This window comes from Melospiza georgiana, chromosome 31 (genome assembly GCF_028018845.1).
Source record: "Melospiza georgiana isolate bMelGeo1 chromosome 31, bMelGeo1.pri, whole genome shotgun sequence".
NCBI lineage: Eukaryota > Metazoa > Chordata > Aves > Passeriformes > Passerellidae > Melospiza > Melospiza georgiana.
Genome location: NC_080460.1, coordinates 3,209,731 through 3,228,679, shown reverse-complemented (window position 1 = coordinate 3,228,679; position 18,949 = coordinate 3,209,731). Strand labels below are relative to the sequence as shown.

Sequence of the window (18,949 nt, the reverse complement as noted above, 5' to 3'; positions counted from 1 at the left end):
TGCTAAAATTAGGTTATTTTGAAATAAGGAAATAAAGAAGGGGGAGTTTGTTTAATTTTACCTTCTCTTTCAGTAGCTTTTCCCAGAGCACAGGAGGAAGTTGCATTCAAGATGATTATAAATGAAATTTAAAAAAATAAACAATATATTCTCCAATATCCACATGCCCAGCAGGTGGAGGGGCTAAGGAAAAAAAACAAACCAAGACAAGAAATATTTCTGGGTGACATTTCCCTTTTCAGTCCTGGCAGACGCAGAGTGATCCTCTCAAAAATGACACCAGGATTATTAAATTGCTGTTAACGATCCTTAAAATAAAAATATTTCCATCCTCATCCTTCAGGAGCACGGGAATGTTGTTCCACTCTGGATTTTTTTTGGAATATTTTTTTCTGGATATTTTTTGTTCTTCGACTCTGGATATTTTTTGGAATATTTTTTCTGGATATTTTTTGTTGCTCCACTCTGGATATTTTTTGTTCCACTCTGGATATTTTTTGGAATGCATCCTCCTGCTGACCTGGAGCTGACAGGAATATCTGGGAGCTCTTCCATTTTCAACTTCTTGGGTCAGTGTTTTAAACTCGTTGCTTTTTCCCTCCATCCATGGCTCTGCCAAGGTTGACAGATCTCAGGAGATCTGATCTGGAAACTCCTCACCTGGATTTTCACTTCATTTTCTTTTCATTTCCTGCCCAACACTTAATTCTAAATGCATTACCTTCCGTGCTTCGGGTTCATTCTCTGTGTCCACGTTTCCCTGCCTAGCCCAGCACATCCATCCCCATCCTTCCCTGCCTTCCAGGGAAAAATAAATCAGTTTTCCAGGTGAGAAACGCAGGACACAATAGAACAGTGTGTCTGTGAGACAGCACTCAGCACTTGCAGGAATTCATTAAGCCTTGTGGCCAAGATTTTGCATAACTCACCCAAATAAATACCAAATTCATTCTGCCTAAACTTTGTCAATGTGTTAATTCCCCCTCCAGATAAAAACTCGTCCCTTGTGTTCTAATCAGAGCTGGTTTAGCTCCAGCTCAATTTTGCAGATGAAAAACCTTCCTTCTGATTAAAAACCCAACTTTTAGTTTAAAAAAAACGTTGTTTTCCCTTTTTTCCCCTCCCCTAGCCCCCAAACCACCTCTTTTTTTAGCCAAACCAAATAAACTGAGCTTCTTCAGACTCAGGTTGTTTAAATTCAGAACAATTCCCTGATTTCTTTCCAAGAGGGGAGGAACAGGACCCAGCATTGTCCCCGTGTCACACACCCAGAGAAATCATTCAAACAGTACCGTGGCTGTGGTGTCCCAACCACAAAATAATATGTTTATTTTTTTTTTCCACCACTTCTTTTTTTTTTTTTCTGTTTGTTTGTTGTTGTCATTTTATTGATAAAAACTACACAAAAACTAACTGATCATAATAATTAATAAAAAAACAAAACCAAAACCCAAACCAAAAAAACAACGTTACACATTCTGCCGTGTTTTAGAAATTGTGTCAGCCAGTGAGTTGCACTAAATGCTCTTTAAAAGATTCTCCTTCTGATCCATTTCAAGCACTTCGCTTCCATTTTGGTTCCCAAACGTCCACGAATTTTGTTTAACAAGCACCACTGGCCTGGAAATCTGAGTTGTGATTCCATTGCAGTATTTCCCCGTTTTTTTTTGTTTTAGAGCCCAAAAAGGAATTAGAGTGTCAACAATGAAGCACAATGAAGATAAAAAAAATCAAAAGCCCCCTCCATAGTGTACAGCCTGTGTCTTAAATGTACATGCACCCGAGTTTCTTTGTTTCTGCTGCATCAATTGCCAAGGTCCTTTTGGTTCAACATAAGCTTTAATGCCCATGTCTGAAGGTTGAAATATTAATGCTCAACCACTTAAAAAACAACCCCCCCCAAAAAATAACCCAACCCCTGAAAGGAAAAAAAGAAAATATAGAGCTATATTTTGTTGGTTTAAAAAGAACAAAAATAGTCAACGGATCTTTGTAATAAACACTTAATAAGGGAACATGGCTGACCCTCCCCAGAGCCTCGCCCTCCCCACCCCATTTATTTTTTACCTGTGGTTCTCCTTCCCTGGAACCGTGCAATGTAGAAAAATCAAATATACAAACAAAACTCTTAATCCATCCCTTTATGTAGCTAGAGTGAAATCTATTTGTTGTCGCCGCCGTCGCTGTCGTTCTTTTTAATAAGAACTCGACAATCTCTCTCTCTCTCTCTCTCTTTAATATTTACACCGAGGAATTTGTTTGAAAGTTTAAAGCGAAGGGAAAAAATCCTGAAGTTTCTCCGCGCCGCGAGTTCCGCGCCGCCACCTCCTTGCCCTCGGGAGCGTTTCCCCGCTGGAACGGCGGCGTTGGAACAACCTTGCCTGGTCTCCCGCAGGACCAAAGGTCCCTCCCAGAGCTGTCCCCAAGAGGCGGTTGGCCAACGTTAGTTGGGTATTCTCTCGATGTAGATGGCGGGGGCGGCGGAGCGCGCGATGGTGGCGATGAAGCTGTGCTCGCGGCCCAGGTCCAGCGTGGAGGGCTCCGCCGGCTCCCTGGACACCGTCTCGTAGCCCTTGTTGACGTGGAGGGGCTTGTGGGCCTGGCAGTAGCCGATCACGGGCTGGTCGTAGCTGTAGTAGGGTAAGGTCTTCATGTGGTGAGGGACCTGCATGAGGAACGGGAGCAAAGAGCAGCAGATGAGCATCGTGGTGGTGCAGCATCACCAGAAATCCCAACGCGGCCCCAGTCACCAGAAATCCCAACGCGGCCCCAGTCACCAGAAATCACAACGCGGCCTCAATCACCAGAAATCCCAACACAGCCTCAGTCACCAGAAATCCCAACGCGGCCCCAGTCACCAGAAATCCCAACGCGGCCCCGGTCACCAGAAATCCCAACGTGGCCCCAGTCACCAGAAATCCCAACGTGGCCTCAGTCACCAGAAATCCCAACGCGGCCCCAGTCACCAGAAATCCCAACGCGGCCCCAGTCACCAGAAATCCCAATGCGGCCTCAGTCACCAGAAATCCCAACACGGCCTCAACCCCCCTGGGATCAGCCCACAGGAGAAAGCCCTGAGGGCTCCCAGCTCCCTGCAGCACCTTCAGGTCCCTCTGGGGCAGCACTGCCAGGCTGGGAGAGCTGTGGGAGGAGGAAATGCTCCAGGGGGATCTGAGAGCCTCTCTTAGAGTGATAAAAGGGAGGGAGAAGGATTTTTTATATGGACAGTGGTTTTGCACTGCCTGAGGGATATTGGGATGGAATTACATCCTGGGATGGACTTCCCAGAGCAGCTGTGGCTGCCCCTGGATCCCTGGAAGTGCCCAAGGCCAGTCTGGAGCACCCTGGTCTATGGAAGGTGTGGGACCCATGGTGGGGCTGGATGGGCTTTGAGGTCTCCTCCAACCCCAAACCATTCCAGGATTCCCTGGGCTGGTTTGGATGGGATTTTGGGAAGAAATATTGGGAGAGGGGCTGGGATGGAATTCCCAGAGGAGCTTGAGATCTCTGGCAGTGCCCAAGGCCAGGTTGGAGCCACCTGGGACAGTGGAAAGTGTGGGACCCATGGTGGCGCTGGAATGGGATGATTTTAAGGTCCCTCCAACCCCAAACAATTCCTGGATTCCATGAGTGTCCCCCCTCCTGGATGCATCCTGCCTGGCAGTGCTGGAGCCAGAGCAGAGGGAGCTGCTCTCCCTCCCTCCCTCTCTCCCTTTCCCCAGTTTGTGGGCAGATGCTCAAACTGCTCCGTTCTGGCTCTTCTGGATGACCCAGCTCTGAAAAAACAAACCAAGGGGTTTGTAAACCCAGCAGCTTCCAAAAGCGCCTGGAAAGGTGCTGAGTGTTTCCAGAGCAGCCTGGGAATGTGAAAGGCAGAGGCAGCTGGCAGCAGGGGTGGTGCCAGCACAGCTGGAACATCTGTTTCTTGCTTCCAGGACAAAGCTGCTCACCCAAGGTCACGGTTCCCCGCGTCCTTTATCTCACAACCTCCCCAAGATAAACCCTGTAAAAGCAGCTCCACTGCTGCTCACCAGAGCTGAGCACATCCACACCTTGTACAAATGGATTTCCAAACCCTGAATGCCAACTCTTCCTTATGTAAATCCTCAGAAACTGCCAGCCCCCCACCTGCTTTTTTTGCTTTTTTTCTTCTTTTTTTTTTCTCCCCCTTCCATAAATATTCCACGCTTGCAAATGTTAATCCTACGACTAAATATGATTTATGGCACAACATCAGATACAAATCTTTGCAGATAATTTTATCATCTGCAAGAGATGAGCTGATCAAGTCGAAAGAAATATGCTCTGAGGGAGAAAAACACATGTGGCAGGAGAGAGAGAGAGGCGAGAGTTGATTCTAACGCTGCCAGCAAACCTGAGCTCATTATAGCTGCAGATATCCTACACATAATCCAATCTTGGAACAAATGCCTTTTGATTTTCCAGGCTGAACTTTAAGTGAAGACCAGCAGAGCTAATTTCTCCCAAATTTTCATTGCTCCGTGCACTTCATCCCCCAAAAACCAGCATGGAAAAAGCAAAGGCGTTAAAACTAATTGGGAAACTTTGCAGGGTCAGAGTTCCTCTTGATGTGGATCCCCTGCAGAAGGCTGGAGAGATCCCAAAAACCCTTCCAAGAGCTGGAATTCAGCTGCAGATTTGATTTGACGCGGCAGCTGAGTGGCAGGGACGCAGAGGACAAGCTGCCGGGTGGAATTTGATGGGACAACTGAGCTCACTTGTGGAGCCACAGGAACACGGATCTCCCCTGGATAGAGCAATATCCGTGCCAGTCCCTGTCTCAGCTTTAAGGCAGCTTTTTATGATCCCATAAAAGCCAAGGACTGTTTGTGTTCCGGAGAGCTGAGGGATGGAGGTCCTGGCTGCAATAACACACAGCTCATTGAGCACCTGAGGCCGGGCTGCAGGCTCCAAACTGAGGCAGGGTGTTGCAGATATAAATTATAATGTTGGCTTTTTGCAAATATTAACACGGATTTTCTGTGCGTGGTGTTCAAGGGACTTTGTTACAGAGATATAGTTTTTATTTCAGATATATATGTATCTGAAATAGATATCTATTTAAGGTATATTATAGTTATATTTATTATCTGAAATATATATCTATTTCAGATATATATTATAATATTCAGATATATATTATAATATTGGCTTTTTGCAAATATGAAAATGGATCTTATGTGTGTGGTGTTAAATAACTTTGTTATAGAGATATAGTTTTTATGTCAGATATATATATCTGAAATATATATATATTTCAGTTATACTATATTTATATTTATTATCTGAAATATATATATTTAAGATATATTATATTTATTATCTGAAATATATATATATTTCAGATATATATTATAATATTGACTCATCAGAAATATTAAAATAGATTTTATGTGCGTGGTGTTAAAGTGACTTTGTTATAGAGATATAGTTTTTATTTCAGATATATATATCTGAAATATATATATATTTAAGATATATTATATTTATCATCATTATCTGAAATATATATATTTAATATACATTATATTTATATTTATTATCTGAAATATAGATATATATTTCAGATATATATTTCTGAAATATATATATATTTAAGATATATTACATTTACATTTACATTTACATTTACAGTTAAATGTGTATTTATATTTATATTTATAACCTGAAATATCTATATATTTCAGATCTATATATTATAATATTGGCTTTTTGCAAATATGGAAATGGATTTTATGTGCGTGGTGTTAAAGTGACTCTGTTATAGAGATATAGTTTTTATTTCTGTTGTTAATTAAGCTTAGACATCGTGGCTGTTTGTGTAAAAATTCCTGCAGGGATGGGATAACACCCAATGGACACAGGATGAGCACACCTGCACAGATCTGCCATCAGCACCCACCCTCTGAAGGCAGCATGCACAAAGGCCCAAAAACTGGAGGTGATAATAAAAAATGCACTAAAACCTGTCCTTGCCTGGAAAACAGCTCTGCATTTGCTGGGACACACAAGGGCTCAGTTTTTATTTACTCTGAGGTGACTCCAGGTGACACCTGAGCCCCCAAAAAGCCTTTCCAGGACACAGCCTTGCTGCAGTTTTGGGGACAATTGTGCCAGCACTCATCCAGGAAAATGATGGAAAACACTGGGGATGCTGTTCACAGCACAGAAAGCTGTTACTATTCTATTTTTACAGATCCAGAGATCAACAAAACACGTTCAATATCATCTAAGTTGCAGAGAATTAATTTTAGAAGTGTTTTTGTTCTAGGTTCTGAGGTAATTTATTTTTTTTTCCCCACTCCTGCTATGGAACTAATACCTGAGATGCTCAGATATAACCTTGCACAAGTCATTTTATGAGCTGTAAAATGAGAAGCTTCAGCCCTGCCCCTGCTTGTCCTTGGAGTCTGGAGCTCTTTGAGGTGAGGACTGTTTGTGCAGAGACTGAAACAACCCAGCTGTGACCTGAGCTGGGCCTGTTCAGCTGCTTTGGCCTCCAAGAAGACAAAAAATTAAAAAAAAAATCAGAACAAATTCCAGTCAGGTAAAATTTAAAAAAATCCAGACAAATAAATACAGCCCTGGGATCGTGGGGCTGGAGTCTCCATCCCTGGGGGGATTTAAAATGGAATCATGGAATGGTTTGGGTTGAAAAGGACCTTAAAGTCCATCCAGTGCCATGGGCAGGGACATTTTCCACTGTCCCAGGTGGCTCCAACCTGGCCTTGGGCACTGCCAGAGATGGGGCAGTCACAATGCTCTGATTTGTTGTGATCCTGCACAGCATTTTCTGAAAATTTTCTCTTTAATTTTTCTCTTTTCATTTCCCTTTTCATTTCTAAAACCAGCACTGCTCAATTCTTACCTGAAGCCCTGAAAATTTTTGCAGCAGGAAAACAGAAATCAGCAGGAGAACGAGCCCCAGAATCAGACACACAATGAACATTTTGGGTTTGGACCTTATGGTAGAACTCTCATCCTTCCCTGGGAGGGTGGAGAGGGGCTGGGATGGAATTCCCAGGGGATCTGGGGCTGCCCTGGATCCCTGGAAATGTCCAAGTCCAGGTTGAAGAACCTTGGGACACTGGGACATGTCCTTGTCATGGCAGGGGTTGCACTCGATGGGCTTTGAGGTCTTTTCCCGCCCAAACCATTCCATGGAGATTTCATTGTTCTATCCAAAATTATTTCATTATTCTATCGAAAATTGCAACCAGCTAATTAAGCAAAACCTGGAGTTGTTCCCCTGTGAGAGGTGGAAGTTTTCAGCAAGTTTAGGCCTGGATTAGTTTCCCAGTACTGATTTCTCAAGCCCACATCCCACAGATCTCCACTCTAAATGTAATAAATGTTGCACCCAAGCAGCCACACACTTCAAACAGGGCTCCTGCGAGGAGCACAATTTACACAAATCCCCAGCTACAGGAGGAAGACAAAAGGTTTAGCGGTGGGAGTTTAAGGAATGCAAATCCTCCTTGTCAAAGCCCAAGTGACACTGGAGAGGTTCCCAGCTCAGTAGCTTTGCTGCAGCACAAGTGCTCCCCTCAAAAACAGCTGGAGCAGCTGGAGATGCCCAAAATTCAGGGAGATTCTGGCCTGAATGAAAAGGTGTTAACCAAAATTCAGGTTGATTCTGGCCTGCATTGAAAGGGTGTTACCTGAAATTGAGGGAGAATGTGGCCTATATAAAAAAGGTGTTAACCAAAATTCAGGGAGATTCTGGCCTACAAGAAAAGGTGTTAACCAAAATTCAGGGAGAATCTGGCCTGCATGAAAAGGTGTTACCTGGAATTTAGGGAGAATCTGGCCTGCATCAAAATGGTGCTACCCAAAATTCAGGTTGATTTGGGCCTGCATTGAAAAGCTTTTACCTGAAATTTAGGGAGATTCTGGCTTGAATGAAAAGCTGCTACCCAAAATTCAGGTTGATTCTGTTCTGCATTGAAAAGGTGTTACCCAAAATTCCAAATGGTGTTACCCAAAATCCAGGTTGATTTGGGCCTACATCAAAAAGGTGCTACCCAAAACTCAGGTTCATTCAGGCCGCCATTGAAAAGCTGTTACCTGAAATTTAAGGAGATTCTGGCCTGAACGAAAAGGTGTTAACCAAAATTTAGGGAGAATCTGTTCTGCACTGAAAGGTGTTACCTGAAATTCAGGTTGATTTGGGCCTAAATGAAAAGGTGTTAACCAAAATTCATGGAAATTCCGGCCTGCACTGAAAAGGTGTTACCCAAAATTCAAAATGGTGTTACCCAAAATTCAGGTTGATTCTGGCTGGCATCAAAATGGTGTCACCCAAAATTCAGGTTCATTCAAGCCCGCATGAAAAGGTGTTACCCAAAATTCAGGTTGATTCTGTTCTGTATTGAAAAGGCGTTACCCAAAATTCCAGATGGTGTTACCCAAAATTCAGGTTGATTCTGGCCCGCATTCAAAGGTGTTTTCCAGCATGCCCTGCCCACCTGTCCTCTGACAGCCTCCACTGATGTTCAGCTCAACCCTCAGGCATCCAAACATGCAAATGCAGGGACCCACACTGCAATCTGCATTCTTTGTCTTTTATGTTTCTTTGACATAACACTGAATTCCATCAGCTTTACTTAGGTTGAAAATGTCTGGGAGTGTGATTACCACATATAAAAGTTCTATTAAAAATACTCAGAGTTTAGAATTCAGCCTGGACTTCTGTTTGTTGTAGGTGCAGCCATCAAAACCTAGATTTTTAGCCAAACATCAATAAAAATCCTTATTCTGGAACATGGGAAGCACAGAAGTATTACAGGGATGCAACCTCTCCATATTCCCACTAGATTCAGGGAGCTTTCAAGGATTTGGACTGGGGTCTGAGTGATGCTGAGTGACCTCATTTCCAGAGTGCTTTTCTCTCTCTCTCTCACCTCTCCTGTGTTGTTAAACACTCACACATTCTTAATTCCTTGCTCTGCCTCCCAACAGGACACCTCAGACAAGCTGGAATCCAGCCCAACATGATCTCCAGGATGTGACACCTCCCTACCAAGCAATTCCAGGAGGGAAATATCAACTTCTGTGCCCAGCTGCAGCTCCTGCTCGGGTATTTCCCTCTGTGCTCACAGCAGCAGCCTCATTGCAGGGCATCAGGCAGGCACGACCTCTTTCCTTCACTTCAATCAGATGAAATCACCCATTCTCAGCTTGAAACGATTCCCTGGAGTTTGTTAAATCAAACTTCGGCTGCCCAGGTTTTGGGAACAGGTTGTATTTTGTTGGAAATATGATGAGTTTGTTCTTTGTGCTCATTTTGGAGGATGGATTTCTCAGCATCCATCATCCTGCAGAGCAGGAAAACTCCTTTTGGAGACTCAGGAATGGCCGTGGCTGTCTGGGTGACTCAGTGCCAGAATTCCCAACACTGCCAGAATTCCCAATAGGAGACAGGGATGGAATCTGTGGAGGGGATCCGGCAGGCACGACCTCCCTGACTCACTTCAACCAGATGAAATCACCCATTCTCAGGTTGAAACAATTCCCTGGAGTTTTTTAAATCAAACTTTGGCCACCCAGATTTTGGGAACAGGTCTGAATTGTGCTGGAAATACGATGAGTTTGTTCTTTGTGCTCATTTTCCCTCAGCATCCATCATCCTGCAGAGCAGGAAAAGTCCTTGTGGAGGCTCAGGAATGGCCGTGGCTGTCTGGGTGACTCAGTGCCAAAATTCCCAACAGGAGACAGGGAAATGGAATCTATGGAAGGACTGGCAAGCCCAGCAGTCTCTGGGGAGAAGTTTGGATGGAGTGGAGTTTGTTTTATCCCTGAAAGGAGACGGTGCAAAGGCTGACGCTGTCACTGGAGCCGCAGACAAATGACTGCTCCAGAAGGAGCCTAAACCCGGATCCTGGCAGGGAAAATGATGCATTTCTGAGTCCCAGGCTGTCTCAGCTGCCTCAGTCTGGACACCTGGGCTTTATCCAGGCACTGTTCAGACACTGCAGCTCAACTCCTTCCATTCTGGTGCCTCTGTTTTCCAAGAGGAGGAACACCCTGGTTTGAAATCTCAACACCTGCTCTGTCCCTGCTGATGGAGACTGCCAGGGCACAACCAGCCCTGCCCTGCAGGGGACACATTTCCCTTTTTAAACAATAAAAACACAGCATGAACATTGCCTGGTAGTTGAACATCATCTGGTTTGACATTTGCTGGTAATCTCTAATCCAGGTAAACTGATTCTTGTGGAAATGCTTGCCCAGTTAATGATTAGATGAATTAATTACACACAACTTTAGGAGCTGTGGAAATTCAGAGTTGCTAAACATGGCAGCGATGTTTTCTCATTAGCGCTAATATTTAGCATCATGACTTCATTGGTGAATTAGGGGGACACATTTCCCTTTTTAAACAATAAAAACTCAGCATGAATATTCCTGGTAGCTGAACATCATCTGGTTTGACATTTGCTGGTAAACTGATTCTTGTGGAGGTGCTTGCCCAGTTAATGATTCCATGAATTAATTACACCCAACTTTAGGAGCTGTGAAAACTCAGGGTTACAAAATGTGGCAGCGATTTTCTCTTTAATGCTAATATTTAGTCTCAGAGCACCATGACTTCATTGGTGAATTAGAGGGATACATTTCCTCCTTTAAACAGCATGAATATTCCCTGGTAGCTCAACGTCATCTGGTTTGACATTTGCTGGTAATCTGTAATCCAGGTAAACTGATTCTTGTGGAAATGCTTGCCCAGTTAATGATTCGATGAATTAATTACCCACAACTTCAGGAGCTGTGGAAACTCGGAGTTACAAAACGTGGAAGCGATGTTTTCTCATTAGCGCAAATATTTAGTCTCAGAGCACCATGACTTCATTGGTGAATTAGCATCGGAGCTGTTGATAAATCAAATTCAGAGTTCATTTCCAAGCCGATCATAATTTAGAGTAAAAATAAGCAAGATGTTCTGTGGTAGCGCGGTGATTAGCGGAGCACGCGGCTTCACCTCAGAGACAGATTGATTGGGCACATTAGGCAGACAGAGCTGGGATAAACAATTCCAGCGCATTTCATGCCGCTGAAAAATCACAGGCAACGGCCCTGGAACATCCCTTTGGAGGCAGAGCAGAAAAATATCCCTATTCAGGAAAATGCCCCATCAAACATTCCCATCAAACACATTCCGAAGGACAAGCGCGGGCGCTGAGCTCAGCGCTGAAATATGAGCAGGTCTGCGTGCTCTGCTTCCACTTGGAACAGACACAAAAGTGCCTGGCTGCTGTTTGGAGCAGGCCTTTTGTTCTGCAGTTCATGTTTCCTCAGGTAATTCTCATTGATTAAAACAAAAGAATCCAAAATCTCGTTTATTAAAACATTTAGCGCGTGCTTGGCTCTGAGGAGGGTTGGTGAGCTCTGCTGTCACTGAGCTGGGCCCTGTGGCACCTGAGCAGCTCAGGAAAGAAGCAAAAGGAAATCTACCAGCTGCAGTTTTGCAGTTTTAGGTGAAGGTCTTCAAGGTCCTTAATTAGCCCAGGATTTCTGAGAGTTGCAGATCCCACTGGGCTTGGTGCCTCTGTTAGGCCAGAATCTCCCTGAATTTCGGGTAACCCCAAAAGCTGGGCTTGGAGGTGCAATTCCCACAGTCAGTCTCCTGCAATTTCAGTAAATTTCCAATTTACTTCCCACTGTAGACAGAATCCATCCTAGATTCTCTCTTCTTTCCTCCCAAATCACATCCATGGTCTTTTCAGCTGTCCTCAGGGTTGAGGGAGGAGTTGGCAGCCTCAGGCTGGAGAAAAGGTCCCACAGGGCATTGAGCCACTGCCCCAAAATCAGGAGTTCCAGAAAAAAACCCACCAACTATCTGTTGGTTTTCTGCAGGAAATCCAGGACAACCTGCTGAACATCCACCAAGGGCTGGCATTCCATGGGGATGTGGCAGATTTGGATCCTAAATTCTACAAAATTATCATTCTACGAAATTATAATTAATCTTGTTAATTCTTGTATTTCTATGGGAATGGGACCCCAAAATTGGCATGGACTGACAGAAGAGAGGTCTTGGTATGAAAAATGTAGAGAAACATTTTCTCTGCATGGGACAAAGATGCTGCAGCCCCCAGTTCCTTCTCCAGATCCTCTTAGAAGTCCATTTGTAGCTCATAAAAAGCCAACTGATAATTAGTAACTACAGGAATTAAACAAACATCATTGTGTTAGATGTGATTAGAGGCACATTAACCTAAGAAATTGCACATCTTGGTAATAAGCAATTTAGGAATCTATGGGATTATATAATACTGCATAGAATTGGTCAATTTAATACAAACAGAATTAAAATACAGCTATTAATTTCTAATTTGAGATGAAAGCATTCACCGACTTCTAAACCATCCTCAGGCCAGCCTGGGTGCAGCAAAGAGAGAACTTTTATGATTTATTGGGTCGCCCTTGCCGAGTGCATCCCAGGTTTTAAAGCCCTGTAACATCACACTGACAGTTCCACTGACACTGTGAACTGAACTTGAAGATTTCCTCGCCTTCCCTACAGATAAATTCCTAATCCTTCTCTCCAATCACACAAATGCCTTCCCCTTTAAAGCAGAACCTCTCCACGGACTCTTTAGCTGAGTGTGTTTTTCTAGAGATCAGGAGAAAAATCATCCACACCCCACTGCTCCCTCCATGGGCAGATTTGATCTTTCAATCAGGAAATGAAAAGGTTTCCCTAAAGGAAACTCCCAGAAAGAAGAAAAAGCCTTCTAAGCCTTGTTATTGTTCCTTGGGCAAAATATTTCTTTTAAATGGCTTGATCTGTTTTTTTATGACGTGTCTGGCTCCTGAAGAAAAGCCCCACTGATGAAAAACTCGGCATGAGATGCACAGGAACCTTTGATTTTCTGCCTTGGAGGGCTGATCAAATAAACAAATCATCTAGATATTCTAATTAGAAAGCCATTAATAATTGCTTTGAGTGCTCCTGGGATTGTTTCCTCTGGAAGTCGATAGGGATGGAAGCCTGGGGATGAAACAAAGAACGAGTCCCTCAAACACAGCACAGTCCTTTGGAGTAGTTCCTTATCCACAGGTAGAAAAACCCCATTGGGAGTCTCTCCATATCTTTGGGTGCACAGACTTTCCAAAATTTTAGTCAGCACATCTTTTATTTATTCACTTAAAGCTCAATTTTTTCCCCAGGAATTTGTGCTCCTCACTCATGGCAGAGCTGCAGACTGAATTGGGTTTGAGCTCAACCTCTCAGGCCAGGCCTAAGGCGCCTCCAGCCCAAAGGATCACAAAGAAAAAGCAGAAAAAGGGTCAAAAATCCCATAATGACTCCTCCAGAGCCTTCTTCTGACCTCCAGCACTCCCAGCTTGCTGAATTCCTGCTGTTTCAGCCCCAAAATTCCATGGACCTGGACCTTCCATGGTATTCCAGGGCCTGCCTGGAAGGCCCAGCTTCATGGAATTTTGGGCCTGCAGCACAGACTTTACAAAATTTTAGTTAGCTCAGCTTTTGTTTAGACACTTAAAGCTCATTTTTCCCCAGGGATTTGTGCTCCTCACTCATGGCAGAGCTGCAGACTGAATTAAGTTTGAACTCAACCTCTCAGGCCAGGCCAAAGGTGCCACAAAGAGCAGAAAAAGGGTCAAGAATCCCATAATGACTCCCCCAGACCCTCAGCACTCCCAGCTTGCTGAATTCCTGCCGTTTCAGCCCCAAAATTCCACGGAGCTGGACCTTCCATGGTATTCCAGAACATCATGTAGGGAATGGGGCACATTCTTCAAAAAAAAAAAAAAAAAAAAAAATAGAATTATGGCAATAAAGGAAAAGGTACAGTTGCTCTTCCATGTGGTGATCCAAAAGATGGCAACTGCTCCCTCCATTAGTCCCAACAAATAAATCCAGGATTTAATAGGAACATCTGATCCTGCTGCTGCCACGGTGACAGATGAAGGAGCTGCAGAATGAGGGGAATAAGTCTCTGTCTCATATTCAAACTCTGCTTTTCATTAGATCTGCCCAGAATTGATGGGCTGCAAAAGAGCTCTCCAGGAATTGATGGCTTCTCCAAAGGTTTTTAAATACTGTTTCAAGTTGTGCATTGATCCTGTGCATCAAGAGAACAAAAACTGTGTTTCCTAAAGCAGGGGGAACACGGCTCAAATTGCAAAATATTTTGTCCTAAAGATATGAGAGGATATAAACAAAACACTGGGGATCAAAAAACACCAGTGTGAGAAGAAAGGGATTAAAAAAAGGGAAATTTTCCTGCATTGTTACCTATTTATCCTAGACCCAAAATATTTTGGCTGCAATCAGGTGAATCTCGACCCATTTTGATCAAAAAATTGCTTAGAACCACATTTGTAATTGGCACATTTTTAACTGGCACCAATTCCATTTAATATGGCAATATTAAAAATATAAATGATATCCAGCTCCTGCAACCCCAGTAAACTCTAAGAGGACAAAGTCCATAATTTGAAATTCAATGCTCAATGCTGGCCTAAGAGAGCAGATAATCTGGGGTTTTTCAGTCATCTCAAGGGGTCATTCTTTACAGAAAATGGATGTCAAAGGAAGGGATGAGAGGAGGAGAAATGAGAGAGATGGAGGAAAAAGGAGAGAGATGGAGAAAGGAGAGAGATAGAGGAGAAATGAGAGAGATGGAGGGAAAGTGAGAGAGATAGAGGAGAAATATATATATAAAGTATATATTAAAATATATAGGTATATATAAATATATATATACATATATATTTATATATGTAATATATTTTAAAACACACATATAATAATATATATGTATGTATACATATATTAGGAAAATATAAAAATATACATATATATACATACACATATATATTAATATATATACATACATATACATTTTATATATATATTTATATATAATTTTAAATATATATATATATATATATACACACACCTGATTAATTTTCTTCTTTTCCCCACTGCCCAGCCTGCATAGCAAGCAAATATCCCAGACAGAATGGACCAATAAGAGATTTCTAAACCATTGGCTTTAGAGATCTCCAAGCTTGCATTACTATACATGAATACACTCCTGTCCAGGACAGATCATCCCCGGGTGTCAGGATGCCCCTGGAGCAGCTGCCAGGAGCCAAATCTGCCCTTTGCACACAGAGATGTGAGAATTTCTCTGGAAAAGCAGAGTTCAGTCCCATCCAGAGGGAAGGAAGCGATTTCCCCGCCCAGCTGAGTGCTCTTGGATGCAGCCAGGAGAGGGCTGCAGAGCACCTGAGTCACTGCACGACTCGAAACAACACAAACACTGCTGCAGTTCTCGAGGTGGAAAAGGGAACTTTATCTCCTGACTCCCACATTTATCGATTTGCAAAAGTGACAGTGGATTGGAGGGTGAATGTGGTGTTCTCAGGGGTCCCAGGATGAGGGAAGAGGTGAGAATATTGAGTCCATGTTTCAAAAGCTGATTTATTATTTTATGATATATATTATTTTAAAAGAAAATGATATATTAAAACTATACTAAAGAATAGAAGAAAGGATTTCATCAGAAAGGTAGCAAGGAATAGAAAGGAATGGAATGATAATAAAATCTTGTGACTGACCAGAGAGTCTGACCCAGCTGACTGTGATGGGCCATTAATTAGAAACAACCACATGAGACCAATCACAGATGCACCTGTTGCATTCCACAGCAGCAGATAACCATTGTTTACATTTCATTTCTGAAGCCTCTCAGCTTCTCAGGAGAAAAAATCCCAACAAAAAGATTTTTCATGAAATGTGTCTGTGACAGGGTGACAGCGCCACCCCTCCAATGACACTGGACAAACCAACAGTCCATCAAATTTTCTTTCTCTATACAAGAATGCAAACCAATAAGTTATTTACAGAAAGTGAGTTGGCAAAAGCAAAGGGAACTTTGAAAATTAGACCTGGATTGCAAGAAGATTCAATCAAACGGGTTCACTGGAAAAAGAAAATCCCAATAAACTCAGGGATCCTCGATGAGGCTGCTCCAGGTCTTGTCCAGCCTGGACTTGGGCACTTCCAGGGATCCAGGGGCAGCCACAGCAAATCTGGGAATTCCATCCCAGCCCATCCTCACCCTCACAGTGAGGAATTTCTTTCCCTTTCCTGTCTCTACACCCACCTGGAACAATCATCCAAAGATTGCTTCACCAGTAAAATCCAGGTGCTATCCCCTCCAAACACTGGGAGGAGAAATCTGAAGATAAATAAACCTCTCATCATCCAAAATCTGCTGTTTGCTGTGCCCAGAGGCCTCGACAAGAGCTGGAGCTGCTCCTGGTACTCGATGCTTGCGAGCCCTTGCCCTGCAGAGCTTGTGCTCCAGACAGGAGTGACAGATGAAGGGTGGGAGAAAGGAAAATAGCAAACAAGAAAAAAAGATCTCGCACAGATTGAGGGACAGATTTTTCCACGAGCTAAACACATGAATACAGAGCTTTTATCCCCAAATGACTCCCCCTGTCATGTGGCCGTGGCAGCTCTGTGTGTGTGTGTGTGCTGGGGAGTGGAGGCAGCCCAGGAGGAGCAGATCTGTGGAGAACAGGAGTTGGTGGTGGGTACACGGTGTTGCAGACATCTTTTATGAAAAATCCTTTCCTTGGGGTTTTACCTCGTGAGAAGCTGGGAGGCCTCAGGAACAAAATGTAAACAATGGTTATCTGCTGCTGTGGGAATGCAACAGGTGCATCTGTGATTGGTCTCATGTGTTTGTTTCTAATTAATGGCCAATCACAGTCAGCTGGCTCAGAATCTCTGTCCAAGCCACAAATCTTTGTTATCATTCCTTTCTATTCTTAGCTGGCCTTCTGATGAAATCCTTTCTTCTATTCTTTTAGTATAGCTTTAATGTAATATATCACAAGAAGGAATCCATAAAAAAAAAATCCAAACATCCTTGGAAGGTGCTTATCAAAACCTCAGGGGTGTGTAGTGCAAGCGTGTTAAAAAGGGAACTTGGCTATGAACTGATTCCACGGCTGGATGAATGTCGCAGACATCTTTTCATGAAAAATCCTGTCCTTAAGGTTTGTCCTCCTGAGAAGCTGAGAGGCCTCAGGAACAAACAAATGTGAACATTGATTACCTGCTGCTGTGGAATGCAACAGGTGCATCTGTGATTGGTCTCATGTGGCTGTTTCTAATTAACAGCCCATCACAGTCAGCTGGCTTGGACTTTCTGCGAGCCACAAACCTTTGTGTTCACTCCTTTCTATTCTCAGCTAAGCCTTCTGATGAGAACCTTTTCTTTCATTCTTTTAGTATAGTTTTAATGTAATATATATTGTAAAATAATAAATCAAGCCTTCTGAAACACGGAATCAGATCCTCGTCTCTTCCCTCAACCTGAGACCCCTGTGAACACGGTCACACACATGGTGTCCCCACATCCCCACTGCCAGGACTGACACCAAACCGGCTCCCAGCACCCCTCAGCAGCACCACAACGGAGCCTTGATGCTCCTCCAGCATGAAAGAGATAAAATCAAAATAAATCTTTCCTGTATTTAATATTTCTGTGTTTCCCTGAGTTTCCTGCTGGATTTTTGGCTGAGGCCGATGCTAATGGAATCCCTGGATGGTGACCCCAGTGCAGTCACTCAAGGACCACAGTGACAAAAGACCAGAAGGAGCTTTAGAACCCTCAGGATCTCAAATTCTTGCCCCAGTGTTGCAAATCAAGGCCCATCAAATCCATTTGAAAAACTCCTCCAGTTCAGAAAAGTGAAATCATTAAATTGTTTCTGCAAGCCAACACAATTTTATTTTATAAAAATTTATAATTTTTTTATTTTAATATAGAATAAATAAAAGTATAAAGATATTAAATATAAAATAAATAAATAAAATAAATATATTCATATTATTAAGTAATATATTTAATATAATTAATATTAAATTATTATTATTAACATAATAACATACAGATATAATTAATATATAATTAAATACATATATAAATAAATATGAAACAAATATATTAAATATAAAATAAAGCACCCCTGAGTGTCCTTTTCTCCAGGCTGAACACCCCCAGGATGATGCAATTAAGTGCAGATTTGGTAATTTCGTGCCTAAAACCCCTTTTAGCTGTGCTGTCCATGCCAGAATCCAGCAGCAGGAGGTTTTGGGAGGGTTTGGAGCACAGCTGCAGGAGCTGAGCTCTCATCTTCAAAGGCAGATCTGACCTCACCAAGCTCAGCTCGTTCCCACCAACTGTTTGCCTCCCACCAAAGCTGCTTCCTGTTAATTTGTGTTCTTTTGATGTTGTCAGATCCCAAACCTCCCAGCTGTCCCCCAGCTCCTTCACCTGGGTCTCCCTGCGTCCCTCTCAGAGCCCCTTCCCACGTCTGCACCCCAGATTAACACTCTCCATCTTTTACAAATAAATCCACATCTTGGGAATGAGGTTTCTGCTCTTTTTCCTGAATTCTTCCAGCCAGCGCTTGATCCAAATTCAAGGAAATAAAAAATGAGCAAAGGAACTGCAGCCCAAGCACCCTCAACAAGCTCAAAAGAGATTTTAGGTTTGAGAACTAATGGAGATTGGCAGGTAAATGTGAGTGGAACAGGATTTATGTGAAGCCTTTCCAAAGGCTGGGATCCTTGGATACCTTTCCAAGCAACAGCCCCAGCAGAGCTCAGGGAGCAGCAAATGTGGGTCTGGGAATGAGAGCAACGTTTTTGAGCAGCTCTTTTCCTGCTGGTGCCATGGGAACCAGGGGTGGATCCACCAGTCCTTCTCCCAGGGAAGGATCCATCAATCCTCCTCCTTCTCTCACACATGGATCTGAGCTCATGGAACCCCCAGGGGTGGATCCATCAATCCTTCTCCCAGGGAAGGATCTCAACTAATGGAATCCAGAGACGGATCCATCAATCCTTCTCCTTCTCCCAGGGATGGATCTC

General features: G+C 43.2%; 1 protein-coding gene across 2 annotated transcripts in view; it reads right to left on the bottom strand.

Annotated features, from left to right (window-relative positions):
* Positions 1 to 1,277: 1,277 nt before the first annotated feature.
* LRRTM4 (leucine rich repeat transmembrane neuronal 4) overlaps positions 1,278 to 18,949 on the bottom strand; it is a 119,088-nt gene continuing 101,416 nt past the window's right edge. Inside the window, exon 3 of one of the 2 annotated variants that reach the window (XM_058042524.1) lies at positions 1,278 to 2,665. In XM_058042524.1, the coding sequence (XP_057898507.1) occupies positions 2,444 to 2,665 (222 nt within the window). In that variant the 3' untranslated portion in view covers positions 1,278 to 2,443. The remainder of the gene's footprint in view (positions 2,666 to 18,949) is intronic. The other variant, XM_058042525.1, reaches the window with a different exon arrangement.